We start from the raw sequence: 18,039 nt of genomic DNA, 5'->3' as shown, positions 1-18,039 counted from the left end.
AGTTCATAGACGTTACAGATTTTCAGTAAATGATTGTGGCTCACTTGTCCCATGCACCAAAGGTTGCTGGTTTCATTCCCAGTCAGCACAAGCCAGAGTTCCTGGCTCAATCCCCAGCATGCAGGAGGCAGCCGATTGATGTTCCGTTCTCACATCGATGTTTATCTTTCTCCCTCTCCCTTCATCAATAAAAGTATATTTAATAAAAATAGGTGTTTGAACACGTAATTAAAACAGTGAAGTACTGTTGATATCTTCCAGATTGGCAAACATTTCAAATATTAATAATCATTATTGGCAAGCGGATGGAGAATTTAGCATTTTGAAGGACAACTTGGCATGTTTATCACTATTGTAAATGTACACATTGTTTGTTCCTGCCAGTTCTTTTTAGAATTATACTCACAAAAATAGTGACTCAAGTGCACAAAGATATGTGGATGTTACATCGTTTAACACTGCCAAAGATTGGAAACAACTTAAAATGCTCATTGATAGGGAAGTAATTAAACTATATAGTAAGACTGTACAGTGTCTTATGAGAATGAAAGGAGCTTTCTAAGTACTGATAGGGAAATACATCTATGCTTTACTGTTAAGTGAAAAGAGCACATTATATACTCACTAGAGGCCTAATGCACCAAAATTCGTGCAAGAGTAGGCCTTCCCCCAGCTGCCAGCACCAGCTTCCCTCCGGCACCCGGGCTTCCCTCCTCTGGCTACCAGCAACCAGGGCTGGATGTCAGGAATGACATCCAGAAGATGTCTGGTCTAATTAGCATATTACCCTTTTATTATTACAGATATATGTAGTATGATCCCACTTTATTCCAAAAACAATGTTTATATTTATGTGCACACATGCTTTCTCTTCTGATTTGTTTGTACAGGTTGAACAAAATATACAGGAAAGGGAAAATAGACTAAAGTGATGCAAAAGGGAGAAAAAGACAAAAGAATGCCTCATATGAAAAACTGGAACCTTAAATTCTTGTGGGGGAAAAAGGCTAATTTTCTAATGTTTATTAATGTAATTATTACCTTTAATATAGAAATGGTACACAGTAAAATACATAATTGTACTTTGAGGTTCTAGGTATTTTTATATCACCACCACCAAAAAAGTCAATTTATTAGTTTTTCTTAATAAAATAACAAAGTGCTATATTGGAAAGATCAGAAGGATCCAGTTGAACAAGGTTCCAGGTTTAGACCTAGATTCTAGGTTTTAGGGTACCACAAACCTGCTTTGGGATGTTGGTGAAATTTGTTAATCACTCTGGAATTCAGTTTTCTTATCTCAGAGGAATTATCTCATTGGTGGGTTCAGAGAAGGTGATTAAGTAGTTTGCAGCATTTATATTGTAATGACTAATTAGATGCTTATTTAAGGAAAAATGGGCTTGCCCTGGCCGGGTAGCTCAGTTGGTTAGAGTGTTGTCCCGATATGAGAAGATTGTGGGTTCGATCTCCGATTGTGGCACATAAAAGAAACAACCAATGAATGCATAAATAAATAGAACAAATTGATGTTTCTCTCTCTTTCTCTGTCTCTAAAAATCAATTAAAAAAAAAAGAAAGAAAAAAATGGGCTTTTTGTTTCTAAATGTGCATAGGTATACTTTGAGTGACTTAATGGGTTGGTAAAGCAACAGGGAATAAAAGATTAAGAACTCCTTAACGAGACACCTGTAATGTGTCATTTACAGCATTTTAACATAAAAATCCAAAGGTCCTAGATCATGGGTAATAATATAGGACAGGGGTCCTCAAACTACGGCCTGCGGGCCCCATGCAAATACAAATATTGTCTTTGTTCCCATTTTGTTTTTTTACTTCAAAATAAGAGATGTGCAGTGTGCATAGGAATTTGTTCATAGGTTTTTTTTTAAACTATAGTCCAGCCCTCCAACGGTCTGAGGGAGAGTGAACTGGCCCCCTGTTTAAAAAGTTTCAGGACCCCTGATATAGGACATACAGAATTCAGTGGTTTGGCTGGTGTGAGAAAGTGCCGTGTGCTCAACCTACCAGAGGGCAGTACATGCAAAACGATGCACATAGTGAAGGGCACATGGCCGGTGTCTCTGGAGTTGGCAGCTGTGTTATCCAAAAGCTATTGCTTGTTTCTATAATCTAAAACCTTTTTTAAGTTCTACATGGAACTTGAGTAATAAACAAGTTTTCTAAGTTGTCAGCTTGTTTCTATTTCAATCATTGTTTCTTCTGTCTTTCATGCCTTTTTAGAATGGGGAGTGCCCTGCTATCCAGATTTGATTTGGTCTTTATCCTATTAGACACTCCAAATGAAGATCATGATCACTTACTCTCTGAACATGTAATTGCAATAAGAGCTGGAAAGCAGAGAGCTGTTAGTAGTGCCACAGTAGCTCGTCTGAATAGTCAAGATTCAAATACTTCTATACTTGAAGTGGTTTCTGATAAACCATTATCAGAAAGACTGAAGGTACAAATGCTTCTTAATCATTCAGTTCAGTTCTGTTTGAATGTCAAAGTTCAGTGTGTTACTGTAGAGCAGTAGTATATAAACTTTCATATTATAAACTTACATTTTATATTATAATACTAGGGTTTATGTAAACTTTACTAGAAATAATCTATATTAACTAGACCAAGAGCTAGAACTACAGTATGTTTGGCTTACTTGAAGAGTCTTCTTAAATTTTATATTTATCTAAACAAGTTATTTTAATTGAAAGATTTTAGTTGCTACTTGTCCTTGTAATTTGGGCTTTTTTTTATCATGTGTTAGGTGGTTGCTGGAGAAACAATAGATCCAATTCCCCACCAACTATTGAGAAAGTACATTGGTTACGCTCGTCAGTATGTCTATCCAAGGCTATCCACAGAAGCTGCTCAGATTCTTCAAGATTTCTACCTTGAGCTCCGGAAACAGAGCCAGCGGTTGAATAGCTCACCAATCACTACTAGACAGCTGGAATCTCTGATTCGATTAACAGAGGTTTGTTTAAGCTGTTATTTTCTTAAAAAGGGAGATAGGAGTAATATGGTTTCTCTCAATTTTCTGCATGATTGACTTGGTTTTTCTTTTTACAGGGAACTATTAAAAATAGATGTTTTTTTAAAAAAATATATCTTTCATTGATTTCAGAGAGGGAGAGGGAGAAACATCAATGATGAGAGCGAATCATTGATAGGCTGCCTCCTGCACACACCGCTCCCCCCTCCCCCCCCCACAGTGGGGATTGAGCCCGCAGCCCCAGCATGTACCCTGCCTGGGAATCGAACTGTGACCTCCTGTTTTACAGGTCAACACTCAACCATTGAGCCACACCAGCCACACACACACAAGCAAGCAACTTTTTTAAAAAAATATATATTTTTTATTGATTTCAGAGAGGAAGAGAGGGAGAGGGAGATAGAAACATCAATGTGATGAGAGAGAATCATTGATTGGCTGCCTCCTGCACACCCCCTATTGGGGATCTAGCCCACAACCCTGGGCATGTGCCCTTGACTGGAATTGAACCTGGGACCCTTCGGTCCACAGGCCGACACTGTATCCACTGATACAGCAACTTTTTTTTTTTAATGACACTTAGGAAACTCCTATAGTGTGAAGAGTGGTTAGGTTAACTAAGGATGTTGGGATCTAAGGTTGAATATTTGAGAACATGGAATGTGTCAAATACCTTGAGTATTTATTTGGTTTGATACATGACAGGCCCCTAGGATAATGCCCATTTTTCTAATATTAATAACATCTATTCACAGCTATGGAATGCTAAGAGAACTGTGGAAGTTAAAATTAGCTGGGTCAGGGTTTGGGCTTTTTGCTTCTAAAATCTTACTCCTCTTTGTTGTTTTAACAGATTGGTTAGGTATGACTTCCTGAAAGTAAAAGGCAAGGAAAAACCAAGTATATTTCATAATCAAATCTTCTGAAATGAACATTCAGAAAGATATGTTAGTAGATAAAAATAAATTTTAATCCATATTTTAGTATATATACTGCCAAAGTGAGCACTAATCCATATTTTGAATGAGTGAATATTTTCATGTCACTTTTTTAAAATTCTGACTTTCATATCATAGTTCCCTTCCCCCAAAATCAATTTTTGTATAAAATAAATAAACAAAATCTTAAACGTACTATACATGTTCAAACAATGTTAAATATATAGGGTGTCCCCCAAAAATGTATACACACTTTGAATGATTATAAAATCAGTATTTATTAACATACAATTGATTTTCAGAGTTTAAAAGAATTTACAGAAATGAATTATTTTTGGGTTTTTTTTTTTTTGGTCAATGCCTGTTTTCAAACTGACGACCGTTCTGGTTCAGGCACTGTTGATAATGGGAACCAATGGAATCGCAAACATCAAGAATCATTTTGTTCGGTATTTGTGTGTATGCATTTCCTGCATTTCCTGAACTCTTGCCAGTTTTGTACCATAAACTTTATTTTTTATCCCCATAAAGAAAAAAATCTAGTGGCACTTCAGGATAAATTTTCTTTGTTCAAAGCTTATACTGGTTTCACCCATTATTTCAAATCAGTTAAACCTGAAAAGGAGTGAAAGTTAAGTGTTATCAGCTGTTAAAGTGCATATACAGTGGGGCCTTGACTTACGAGTGTCCCGACTAACGAGTTTTTCTAGATACAAGCTGTCTCTCGGCCGATTTTTTGCTTTGACCTGCGTGCTAAAATTCGGGTTACGAGCCAGCTTCAGATACCCCACCGCTGATTGGCGCAGCAAACATCACAGTGAATGCCACAACATCAGCCAAGCATTCAATTCATTGTAATGGTGAAAACTGATTTGACATACAAGTAATTTGAGTTACCAGCTCCGTCGGGGAACAAATTAAACTCATAAGTCAAGGCCCCACTGTACTTTTTTTGTGGGGGACACCCTATATTTATATTTTGTTATCTGAAAATGGTTCACAGGCACGAGCAAGGTTGGAATTGAGAGAGCAAGCAACCAAAGAAGATGCTGAAGATATAGTAGAAATTATGAAATACAGGTAAGATTAAAATTTTTAATGTTTTAAATGAAGTACCAGTCATCTTTCCATCTTAAGTATAGATTTTATTTAGGCCAAGCAAAATTGTTTTTATTTAGCCCATTGGATCACATTTTTCTCTGAAGAAACTATACTTTCTTGGTTTAAAATTTGTGTAAATAATCTTGACACTAAAAAATTTTTTGAATGGGTAATGCATTCACATAGTTCTAAAATCATTTCAAAATTACATATTTAGAGAAGACTTGCTCCCATCCTATTTACCGTCCACCCATCCTTCACCAAAACACCCATTACTTTTTTGTAAATAGCATGAGTTATACTGTTCTTTACTTTAAAAAAAAAAATTTGACATTATATCTCAAGATCTTTTCATATTAGGACATAGAGAATTCTTCTTTTTATAGCTAAATAGTATTCTATTATTTAGATACTAGAGGCCTGTTGCAGGAAGATTCCTGCAAGAATAGGGCTTCCTGCGGCTGGAGCAAAGCAGAGAAGGGAGCGAAACCCGCTGAGGCTCCCAGCCGCTGCAGCTGGGTTTGCCCTCCCGCTCCCAGCCGCTGCAGCTGGGTTTGCCCTCCCGCTCCCAGCCGCTGCAGCTGGGTTTGCCCTCCCGCTCCCAGCCGCTGCAGCTGGGTTTGCCCTCCCGCTCCCAGCCGCTGCAGCTGGGTTTGCCCTCCCGCTCCCAGCCGCTGCAGCTGGGTTTGCCCTCCCGCTCCCAGCCGCTGCAGCTGGGTTTGCCCTCCCGCTCCCAGCCGCTGCAGCTGGGTTTGCCCTCCCGCTCCCAGCCGCTGCAGCTGGGTTTGCCCTCCCGCTCCCAGCCGCTGCAGCTGGGTTTGCCCTCCCGCTCCCAGCCGCTGCAGCTGGGTTTGCCCTCCCGCTCCCAGCCGCTGCAGCTGGGTTTGCCCTCCCACTCCCAGCCGCTGCAGCTGGGTTTGCCCTCCCGCTCCCAGCCGCTGCAGCTGGGTTTGCCCTCCTGCTCCTAGCCGCTGCGGCTGGGTTTGCCCTCCCACCTCCTGTCTCCGCCGCCTCTACTTAGCTCCCTTCTGTAGCGCTTCGCTTCCATGTTGTCTTCAGTCTTCGCTCCCAGCCGGTATATGCAAATTAACCACCATCTTCGTTGGCGGTTAATTTGCATATCGTGCTGATTAGCCAATGGGAGGCCTAGTGAAGGTACGGTCAATTACCATGTTTGTCTATTATTAGATAGGATATCATAGTTTAAACAGTTCCCCATTGCTAGATACATGAATATCTTCCATTCTTTTCCTTTTACAAACAATTTTACAAAGAGTAATCTCTATAAGATACTTCATATGTGGGTTAAGTGTATACCTGTATGAGAAATTCTCAGAAATGATATTTCTGGGTTCAAGTATAAATAAATACTTTAGGATGTTAACAAATATTGTTAAACTAGTGGCCCAGTGCATGAAATTCGTACACTTGGAGGGGGGTGGCGTCCCCAGCCTGGCCTGTGCCCTATCACAGTGTGGGAGCCCCACGATCCATCACCCCAAAGAGGTAGGCTTCCACGAGCCTCATGTCCCTGGTCCATGAGTGGGGACACGAGCCTCACGTCCCCGGGGCCAGCGCCTGGGGCGGGGACACAAGCCTCACGCAAGTCCCCAATGCTGCAAGTCCGCCCACCTGTGCTGGCTGCGCACACAGCCTCCTGCTGATCGGTCGTTACACGTGAGGGTGTCACAACCATTTGCATATTACCTCTTTATTATACAGATTATAAGCTTTGTATTTTATATCATTTGGTAGATCATGATTCCTACAAGGTGAAAAAGAAAAAAAATTATATTTTAACCAATCGTATGTCTACCTTAGATTTTTTAAAAAATATATTTTTATTGATTTCAGAAAGGAAGGGAGAGGGAGAGATAGAAACATCAATGATGAGAATCATTGATCAGCTGCCTCCTGCAAGTCTCAAACTGGGGATTGAGCCTACAGCTGGGCATGTACCTTGACCGGGAATCAAACCGTGACCTCCTGGTTCATAGGTTGATGCTCAACCACTGAGCCATGTCAGCTGGGCAGACATAGATTACTAGAGGCCCAGTGCACAAAATTAGTGCACGGGTAGGGTCCCTAGGCCTGGCTGGTGATCAGGGCTGATTGGTGCCTTCCAGCTGCAGGCCGGGGCCTTCCTTCATTCCATGCCGCCCCCTGATCAGTGCACATCATAGCGAGCGAGCAAACTGCCAGTATCCCAGTCAAACTCCCAAGGGGACACTTTGCATATTCGCCTTTTATATATGTCAATTTTTACTCAATAAAAGCAAAAGCTTATTTTAGGTTTTTTTTTTCCTTTTTTTCAGGTAAATTTTTAATAGGTTCACACATTCACATGCTTCAGAATTCCAAAGTTCAAAAAGCATACAGTGGAAAAAGTTTGTTCCTACTCTGTTTACTAGTTACCTAGTTCTTCCTTCTCTTGCCCCAGTGGCAGCGACATATCTTTTGTGTTGTGACTTTCAGATATAAAATACCTATCAGAACTCTGTATCTGTGTATTCTTTTTCCCTCTTTATGGAGAAATGGTAGCATGCCACACACATTTATACCTTGCTTTTTTCACTTACAGTGCATCTTGGAGTTCATTCTATATCAGTGCCTAAAGAACTTCCTTTTATTTTTTTGCAACTGCATAGTATCCCCTTGTGTGAGTGTATAATAATTCAGAAATTATTCTTTTTAATATGCTCTCATAGCAATTAATATATAAATCTGTTAAGAATCTACTTTTCCACCCTAACTGGTTTGGCTCAGTGGATAGAATGTCAGCTTGCAGACTGAAGGGTCCCAGGTTTGATTCCGGCCAAGGGCATGTACCTTGATTGCGGGCACATCCCCAGTAGGGGGTGTGCAAGAGGCAGCTGAATCGATGTTTCTCTCTCATTGATATTTCTAACTCTCTATCCCTCTCCCTTCCTCTCTGTAAAAAATAAATAAAATATAATTTAAAAAAAGAATCTACTTTTCCAAGGCTAAAAATATATTAAAGATGAAATTATTGTGTTAAGTAATTTCTATTTGAAAGTAAATGGATTATTCCCCCCCCCTCTCCCCCCCAAGAGCCCCTGTTCTAGGGCTTGTTTGGCGTCAGAACCAGGTGACATTGCCTCGCTGTCCCCTGGCTCTGAGTGAAAGCGGTACAGCATTGCTGGAAGAGCATGAGCTTTAGAGTCTGACCTGGAGCTACACAGTTAAGCTCTGCGTCTCAGTCCCCTTTTGTGTAAACACACCACGAACAGTGGTGCTGAGGTAGCATGCAGTGAGGCTATAATAAAGTGACAAATGTGGTTCTGGCACATTAGTGGACACTGGTAACTAACACTACTTATGACCATTAGCACTAGCTTTGATGATATTAAGATGAAACTGAGCAGATCTCCCTTTCTCTAACCTATATCACACACTAAAGGCTTCAAAAACTGGCAGATCTCACATTGAAGTCTTTTATGCCTTCCATCTAAATTTTCTGTTAGCTCTAAGCTGCAGATCCTTTTCTTCCTTTCCTCGTAGGGAGAGAGTTTACCTGGTTGTCTCTTCATTCCTCAGCTGGTATTGGCCTGTCCGTGGAGGCCACTCTGTTCCCTCTGCTGCCACTAGAAGCATGCTGTATGAGTAGAAGGGCACCCATGCTACCTCCTAAAGGTCTAAGCCTTAACCTGCAGTTTGTTTCTTGCCCTATAGGCAAGAAGTTCTTAAAAGTGGTAACTGTCCAAAATATTTTTAGCCCCAGCCAATACCATAGTGAATTTCATAGTGGCCACTCAATGAACACATGTTTAAATCTCTGCTACATGAAGCCTTATGATAATTCCACATTTTTCTTCTTATAATCTGGAGGCCTGGGATGAAAATTTCTATAGCCATGCCACCTTGGGTAACTTTGTTTTTCTTCCTCTCCCATTAAGCATGCTGGGAACTTACTCTGATGAATTTGGGAACCTAGATTTTGAGCGATCCCAGCACGGTTCTGGAATGAGCAATAGGTCAACAGCAAAAAGATTTATTTCTGCTCTCAACAACATTGCTGAAAGAACTTACAATAATTTATTTCAATTTCATCAACTTCGGCAGATTGCCAGAGAACTAAACATTCAGGTATGATAAACCAAATACTTGTCTTTTTTATAATGTCAGCACGTCTTTATTAATGTATAACAGAACTTTTAAATATCAAAATATTTGGGTTAAAAGAATGGAATAGGCACCCTGACCAGTTGCTCAGTGGTTAGAGCATCAGCCCTCAGACTGAAGGGTTGCAGGTTCAATCCAACCAGCTGATGTGTGTCTCACATCTATGATCTATGTCTCTCTCTCTCTCCTTCTCTCTCTCTCTTTCTCTCTCTCTCTCTTTCTCTCCCCCCCCTTATTCTACCAATAGAAAAGTTTAGTGAAAAAGGATGTAATAAGATATTTTTGTTTATTATTTTATTTAGTTTTATTAATTTTCACCTGAGTATATTTTTTCCATTGATTTTTCTTAGAGTGGAGGGGAGGAAGGAGAGGGAGAGAGAAACATTGATGTGAGAGAGACACATCAATTGGTTGCCTCCCACCCAACCAAGGCTGGCCTACTTTCTAACCACTTAGCAACACTGCTAGGGCTGTTTATGTTTTAAATTTATTTTTAATTACAGATGACATATCATATTATATTCATTCAATATTTATATACCTTACAAAGTGACCAGCACAATAAATCTAGTAACCATCTGTCACCATACAGAGTTATTATCTTATTGACTCTATTCCCTGTGCTATACATTACATCCCTATGACTTATTTTATAACTGGAAGTTTGTGCTTCTTAATCTCCTTCCCCTTTTCTTCCATGTAACACAATTTATATGGAAAATTGCCCACTTAATTTCAAAAGTTAGTCAAAATTTTTTAGACACAAAGTTAAAACAAATATAAAAGATTCCCTGCATTATAGAATCCAAAGTTCATATGTATAGTTTTCTTTGTAAGTATAAATAATTTTATTTTCCCAAGAAACTTGACAATTGTACATTTGTTTTTGAGAGATTTTAAAAAATCGTATGTTGCAGATTACTTAGTGGTCTCTTTTTGTTTTGTTTGGGCTAACTCTTGATGTTTTCTTCCAGGTTGCTGATTTTGAAAATTTTATTGGATCACTAAATGAGCAAGGTTACCTCTTGAAAAAAGGTCCCAAGGTTTACCAACTTCAAACTGTGTAAAAGGACTATCAAGCTAGGCCCTCCTGGGTTAATTAGCATTTTAAAGCCATCTCAAGAATTAAGAATATGCAGAAAAAAATAACTATTCTGAAAAATGACATCCCAGAAGTAATATTATGAGAAAAGAGTATTGAACTAATTTAAAAAGTGATAGTCATTTGTTAAAAAAAATAGTCATTAAAAAAAATTTTTTTTAATCTGAATGATGTAATTATAAATTATAGTTTTGTTTTTTACCTGTCTTTGGTTATTTTTTTAAAATAAATTTATTGGAGTGACATTGTTTTCTTTTAGTCCTTTATTTCATAGTTGTTTTTTTGTGGGGGGTTTTTGTTGTTGTTACTGCTCACCCGAGGGTATTTTTCCCATGGATTTAAGCGGAAAGGAGGGAAGGTGGGAGAGAGAAACATTGATGTGAGACATATCTATTGGATGCCTTCCAATTGGGCCAGGGATTGAATCTGCAACCCAGGCATGTGCCCTTGACTGGGAATCAAACCCGGGACCCTTCAGTGCTAGGGCCAATGATCTAAACACTGAACAACACCAGGGCATTGCATACCAAATGTCCACTTGGGAAAACATTCAGAGTTACTTTTTTAAATCCCGCCACCTCCTCCCACCTGAGCACACCGTGTGCACTGTAAGTTAAACTTTTTTTTCCAAGTTTGGTATTATTTTTATTCTATTTTTTGTATAACTTTAAGTAGATAAAGGTTTATTTCTACAGGCCTCAGGAAATGGGTAGAAGTCATAGGACAATCTCTCTTCTCACCAAAAAAAAAGTTGCATATATTTTGATATATTTGTCCTAGAAGGAAAAACTGAAATTTACATTAGCAGTGCTGTTCAAGATCCTTACATTAAACTGAAAACCAGGCTGCAGTAGAGATTTTAGTCCTTTGTTCAGGTGCCTGGACAGAAGCCAAAAGCTGTTGAGCATTAGTGACGATGGAGGACAGGCACCTGGCATGGAAGGAGGAAGGAATGCAATCTCATAGAATGGTGTGGTGGTTTTCTTTTTAAGTCATCTCTGTAGGAAGGTGCTGGGCAGGGATCCCAGAGAAAGGGTCCAAGACTCCTTAAATCGGCCTGAGTGCAGGCACTGCCACAGCAGCTGGTACAGGTGAACCTACTATCTCAGGTTCAGGCGGAGCCAGGATGGAATGCAGAATCAAGGGAATACTTAGAGGAAACAATTTTGCTTGGAATGCTAGATGGCCAAGGGAACTCATTAAAGTGCCCGTCTTCTGAAGGAATGAGGGCATGCATCTCAGAAGATTTGGCACTATCTCACAATCCAGGGAATTCTTAAGTAAATGTGGCAGCCATCTGTTTTGTTGATGGAAATGTGTTGGGGGCCAGCCCCAGCAGGTCCAGGGGTTCCCAAAGGTGTGGACGGAGTCGGCGAAGAATGAAGGACACGGAGGCAGCGTTCAGGTGATCAGCCTGGTTGGGTTCTCTCTTTATTGTTCTACTAGGGGCCCGGTGCACGAAATTCGTGCACTGGGTGTGTGTGGGGGGGGGGGGCTGCCTTTGCCCTGCCCCCCAGCTCTTAGCTTCCCCCTGGGTTTCCGATCACTGTCAGTGGCAGGGGGCTTCTTCTTGCTTTCCCTTTCGCCTCCCTGCATTGTGCCTACATATGCAAATTAACCACCATCTTGTTGGCAGTTAACTGCCAATCTTAGTTGGCAGTTAATTTGCATATAGCCCTGATTAGCCAATGAAAAGGGTAGCGTCGTACGCCAATTACCATTTTTCTCTTTTATTAGTGTAGATTACATCTATATTTATGCTATTTGATCCCATAAGCATGCCTCTATAATTACATCATGGTATGTTTCGGGAAACCTACAGTTCCCAGTTTCATTTCTGTAATCCTGTCTCTATCTAGTTCTGTTGATTTTAATCTTGTCTAGGTTAATCTCTGTGTTCCATTATAAGGGCTATTCCAAGGTCACTATTCTATTGCTCTACTGATAAACTACAAGGAAGTGACTGAAGGAGTTTATCCTACCCAGTAAAGGTTATGTCCTCCCAGCCTCGCTGCTTGCCTTCCCTGGGACTGCCCTGTGTTGGTGGGTCTCCAGGGGTATAGGCTTTGGTGCTTTCCCTGGTTGGCAGACCCCTGGAGATGTGGGCCCAACAAGTCCCAAATTTATTGCCAACAGTCTTAGTCCAAGTTCTTCATAAGTAGTACATGGTATTTTTGTAACACTAGGGGGATTTACTGATTTATTCTCTTCCTTAATCCTGTTAACCCCTAACCTGGGGAAACAACCTTTCTCAGGGAGGTGGTCCTGGTTAAAACACATAGCGCTTAAGAGGGGGAGCAAACTTGTCATATACCCCAGGTCCCTTGAAACATAAGCTGTGCAGATGTTTCTTCCCTGCAGCAACTGCAATCAAGCAGCAAGGGTGGATCGGCTTCCAGCAGAAATGGTTGGCACTTTACCCATTACCTGGACTTTGACATCTCTACTATTATCTCCACAGTGCCCAGCATATCATCAAATACCAGACTAAGTTTCTTATAGTTAGCTACTAAAACGGAGTTAATTTTGCCCTTGATTTGCAAAGTCGTGTTGACACACTTGTCTGTGTAGCCATCTGTTTCAGCTCTGTCACCAATCACCTGCTTTTGGAGCACTGTCTCCATCCCCACCCACAGTGCATGTCAGAGGCATGGGATACTGCCTTCAGGTGGCCCACCGCCCTCTCCCATCTTTCTACCAGATCTGGCATGTCAGCCACAATGCACTACCTCAGGCCTGCCAACAGCCGCTCTCCACTTCCCCACAGTTACTTTTTAATGTTTAAATAGTTCTGACACACAAAAAATGAATTTACATCTTTCAGAAATAAACTGAAACTAAGTTTCAATTTATTTAGCTTAACATTTTAGTTACTGATAAATTTTTAAGATGTATTATTTTTATTACTAAAGATAAACATGTCCCTATCTATAATAATCTATAATGATAAAAGAGTAATATGCTAATTAGACCAGACAGCTGGATGACCTTCTGGAATGACCAGTGGGCAGGGGGAGGGGGGCCAGCGAGCCTGCTCTGCCAGGCCAGCCATGGCAGTCCCGGTCCAGTGCCGCAGCCCCTCCTCCCACAGAGGCGGCGGGAGAGGCCATGGCACTGCGGTCCCTGAGCCTCCGCAGAGGCTAGACAGGGTGCCACCGCAGTGCCTCAACCTCCCCCAGCCAGCCTGGCCCCAGATCGCCCCACCACCACCAGTGGGCAGGGGGCGGGGCCAGCGCTAAGAAGCAGTGAGCCCGGCTTCTGGTTGAGCCACACTCTCCCCACCCCCGCCCCTGCTCAGTCAGAAGCCAGGCTCACGACTGGCGAGCACAGTGGAGGTGGCATGAGCTTCTGTTGCCTCCACGGCAGGTGGGTGGTAAGGAGCAAGGGGTCCTGGACTGCGAGAGGGATGTCTGAGTTCCAGCTTAGGCCTGATCCCCCGGGGGTCCTGGACTGTGAGAGAGCACAGCCAGGCTGAGGGCCCCACCCCCACCCCCGTGCATGAATTTCATGCACCGGGACTCTATACTAATAAAAGGGTAATATGCTAATTAGACCAGTAGACCAGATGTCTTCTGGTCTTTGTCCTTCCTGACAAAGCTGGGTCCCGGGTGCCTGTGGCCGGGGGCCTGGGCGAAGCCGGACTGGGGTCCCGGGTGCCTGCAACTGGCCAGAGGGAGGAAAGCCTGGGCCCCGGGTGCCAGAGGAAAGCTGGTGCCAGCAGCCAGGGGAAGGAAGGCCTACTCTTACACGAATTTTCATGTATCGGGCCTCTAGTTTTAAATAAATAGCTATGCAAGGCTTATATTAAAACCTATACTTCTATATTCCCTAATTTTCTGCTGAATTTCAACTGTGATCCTGTTTAACTCCATTTTTCTAAAGACATGCTAGTATTGCTAATTCTTAAAGTTTTCAGTTTTAAAAATTATTAACTTTCAACTACAGAATGTGGTTAAATCCTTTTTTGTACATATTATATACTTGCCAATTTCCAATTTTGTAGTACATCACAATTTTTAGTTAAATCTATATTCAGCCTTTGCCTTATGACAAATATTCATTTCCTTGTACTTTTTGTTTTCTCTGGAATTAATAATTTGTTTTTTAATTACTTAATTTTCTATGAACCTCCCACTAATTTGACATAAGGCTCCCCTGGAAGTCTAAGGCTCTTCTTAGAACATACAACAAATCGAGCGCTGTGGCCTATTTAACTTCCTGGGAACCTCTCTCCTAGAATTCTTTGGCCTTTTCCAGTCAGAACAACACAGCTGTCATCTTGGGACTTCTCATTTCCTCCCCCATTTCCTAGCTCTTGTGTCTTCTTTCTTGTTTTACTCCTTCTTTTTGTTAGAACCCGTCTTTTTTTCTCTTTTATTTTAGTTTCTTAGAGAGAGAAGGAAAGAGAAACAGAAGCACCCATTTGTTGTCCCACTTATTTATGCATTCATCGGTTGTTTCTTTGTATGTGCCCTGACCAGATAATCCAATCCGCACTCGGGACCGTGTTCTAACCAACTGAGCTACCTGACCAGGGTGGGAAGCTAGCTTCTAAGTAGCTTCCTGAGAAAGAGCTCATAAAGCAAATTCCACGCTCACCCCTGGATTGATAGTTTGGGCACAAAATTTTAGTTTGGAAATCATTTTCACTCAGAATTTTAAATATTGCTCTGTTTAGTTTTCCAGTGTTGCTGTTTAGATATCCCAAGCCAGTTTCATGGTTGTTCTTGGTGCGTAACCTTTTTTTTTTTTTCCTATTGGCACCTCCCTTTCTCCCATGATGTTCTGAAATTTTAACTCTATCATGCTGGTTTCTCATGCCAAAAATGTTGGGGTTATCTCTGTCTCTTCTTTCTCTCAACCTTGTATCACTCAAAACAAATCTTTCAGCACTATCTTCAAACTATCTGGAATCTAATTACTCTTAATTATTTCCAATTCCACTATTCTGGCCCAACCCATCATCTCTTGTCTAACTTCCTAAAGACAAAGACTTTGCTTTATTCACTGCTGTTGCCATAGCAGGTAGAACAGGTTTTAATCACTTGCCGCCTTTCCTGTCCCCCAAAGCCGTTTATCTTTACCCTTCTCTCTCCTGAGCTCCAAGGGCCTTTCTTTTGCCTCTGTAACTTACTTCCTGAGCCCATTCCTTCTATAGCTCACTTCTTCCACCTGTGACTTTCTAAATAAACTTTCTCTTATGGTTTGAGTCTTGGCTCTGAATTCTTAGCCAGAAATCAAGTACTGAGTGAGGTTGCTGAAGCAAGATCTAATCGCAGGTAACATTCTGGTGCTATTTTCCCCACCACCAGCAAATGTATCAGATCACCCTGTGATGTTACTTTCACTTACTGAACTTGTACATACCCTCTTTTTTGTCCACATAAAAGCAATACAAGAGACATACACAAAACAATGAAAAAAAAACCAAAAAAATTCATAGGCTCAAGAAGCTAGCTTCACAAATATTTTCTCCTGCTCACCACTTCTACTTCCACTGAACTTTGCAGACAGAGATCAGAGGGACTGTCAGGGTACGAAGCTTACCTCTTGCTGGCTTTTTGTCACAGATCTGGCAGGTGTAGCAGTCCTAGGAGCTAGCAGTGTTCCAGCCAGTGAGTTCTGGCTGGCTCTCCAAAACTGTGGGGGAGGAAAAATAATTTTCCTTCCACCCTTCTAGGTTGTTCTGCCTGATCTAAGAATCAAATTGACGTGAAAACAGATTAGCAGAATGTGGGGAAAGGGGCCACACACTAAACCTGATAAGCTCAGGGGAGGACTGCATGGCGGCCTTACAAACTCAGGGACTGAAAGGAATCACGATAGGATGGTCTGAATGTAACTGAAAGCTGGTCATGGCAGGTAATCATGTCCTAGGCCTGTATCTTCCTTGACAGAGGTCAACCTTTACCTTAAGTGAGCCTGTCTATTGTCTTCTTTGTATGTAAGAGAATTTTTGCATCTAAGATTACTTTGAAATGTCAGAGTAATTTTCTTTTCCAGACCCCTCAAGGCCCAACTGCCAACTCTGGAGAATGAAGCCACAGAAACCCGCATTGTTATCGTGTTTCCTGCAGTCATCTCTATGCGCTATAAATGGTATTAAACTGTCCTGTACCCACCAATGTAAAAGAAGTGTTTCTCCATTTTGCTTTTTATCCAATCAGAGAATTCCTTGCTTTGCTTTCCCACACTCTTAATTTCATGTAACCCTCTTTACCTCTCCTCCTTTTATTCTAATGTATAAAATAAGCTGCAAAACTGTCATTCTCCAGAACACTTTTGTTACTGAAGTATGGTAGCAATCATCTCAGGTAGAAACTATAGTTTAACTTTAACCCTGCTGTTTGGTTTAACAATAGAAAAGTTATTTTGACTTTCTGAATTATATAGATTATCCCATTCGACTGAATACCCAATTGATTGTACTGTGAATATCCCATTGGTTGTGGTCATACGGGTCTTAGCACATTTTCCTTTACCTGGGAAGGACAGCACGATTATCCCAAGGTCAGAGGGCTCCAGGTAACATGTCCCTGTTGACTCAGTGTCCTGGAGACCCAACACTGTGATTTAGATCACATGCTGCTTCTGCTTCTGTAAACTGCTTTTTTGCAAATCAGGTTCCTCATTCCAAACCTGGGGATGTAATCAATACCTTTGTGATCTTTGCCTATATAAGTCTGGTTTTGGGACCATCTTACTACTATGAGATTTGGGAGAGCAAGATGCCCCCTCATAGTCCCGGATTTCAATAAATGTGACTCTTTAATTCGACTTCTTGAGGCGTCCTTCTGTGATTCGCGGGGTACATTACAACATTACCAGACTAAAGAGGTCCATTTCCCTGCACACATCAAAGCCCAATAAGATGTGAACTGGAGTTGGCAGCAAAGAAAGTAAAAATTTTAAGGAAATGGCGCCAAACTCAGAGTCACAGGTAAGCAAGCACTCTAAAACCTAGTTCCCCAATGGCCCATGCAGGAACAGATTATATACAGGAAAAATTAATCATGGTGATTAAGGGAACTGGGGTTGTGGGCTTTACTGGTTGGCTGGGACCAGGGTAGGGAGTAGCTGATCATTGTATCGGGTCCTGATGTTAACCATGATGTCATCCTGTCTAGTTCTATGAGGGTGTGGTAACACAACTGAGGTGTTACCTTTCGTATGACCAAAGCTCTGTTTCTGTGGTCAACAGACCTGAGTCTTTCTTATTCCTTAAACAGTTTGATGCTGATCAGAATCTAATGTCCTAAGGGCTTCATGATAAAGGAACGGAGTGGATGGACAGAAAGGAGAAAGGGTCCTGTTAAAGAAATGGAGTTTATGTGCAATTTCGTTGTCTCAATCCATTGAGATTTTATTTACCAGCAATTGCCATCAGTTTGGCTCAAACTCCTAAAAGTTCTCTATGGATTTAGATGTTTCTTAGGTTGACAAGGAGAAAAGCAAAATGTAATTTGATAACATATATCCTAGCACCTCATGTATATATGGGAAGGACCCAAGGACATCAAGTAATTTACCTAAATGGGAGAAGCCATCATCTTAAATACTACTTTTTTCTAAAGACAAAAGATGTTGGAGGTAGAGAGTCAGTTATGAGTTTACCAGGAAAAGCACTGTAAGCAAGAGTAAGATTGTTATATACAATTAAGTCCATGCCTTCTCTACTGATAATGAAGGCAGTCCTGGCATAGTGAGGGAAACATGCTTAAAAATGGGTATTTCCCTTATAGAAGCAAATATCCTTT

The 18,039-nt window shown here is 41.2% G+C and overlaps 1 protein-coding gene across 1 annotated transcript in view; it reads left to right on the top strand.

Annotated features, from left to right (window-relative positions):
* MCM8 (minichromosome maintenance 8 homologous recombination repair factor) overlaps positions 1-10,531 on the top strand; it is a 42,741-nt gene extending 32,210 nt beyond the window's left edge. The window contains exons 14-18 of the mRNA XM_081096744.1: positions 2,245-2,464; positions 2,771-2,980; positions 4,940-5,016; positions 8,955-9,144; positions 10,155-10,531. Of these exons, the coding sequence (XP_080952870.1) occupies positions 2,245-2,464; positions 2,771-2,980; positions 4,940-5,016; positions 8,955-9,144; positions 10,155-10,247 (790 nt within the window). The 3' untranslated portion in view covers positions 10,248-10,531. The remainder of the gene's footprint in view (positions 1-2,244; positions 2,465-2,770; positions 2,981-4,939; positions 5,017-8,954; positions 9,145-10,154) is intronic.
* The last annotated feature ends 7,508 nt before the right edge of the window (positions 10,532-18,039 follow it).

The sequence above is a fragment of the Myotis nattereri genome (genome assembly GCF_964212035.1).
Source record: "Myotis nattereri genome assembly, chromosome: 8".
NCBI classification, from domain to species: domain Eukaryota; kingdom Metazoa; phylum Chordata; class Mammalia; order Chiroptera; family Vespertilionidae; genus Myotis; species Myotis nattereri.
Note: the sequence above shows the minus strand (reverse complement) of the source record. Positions and strands in the feature narration are given on the sequence as shown.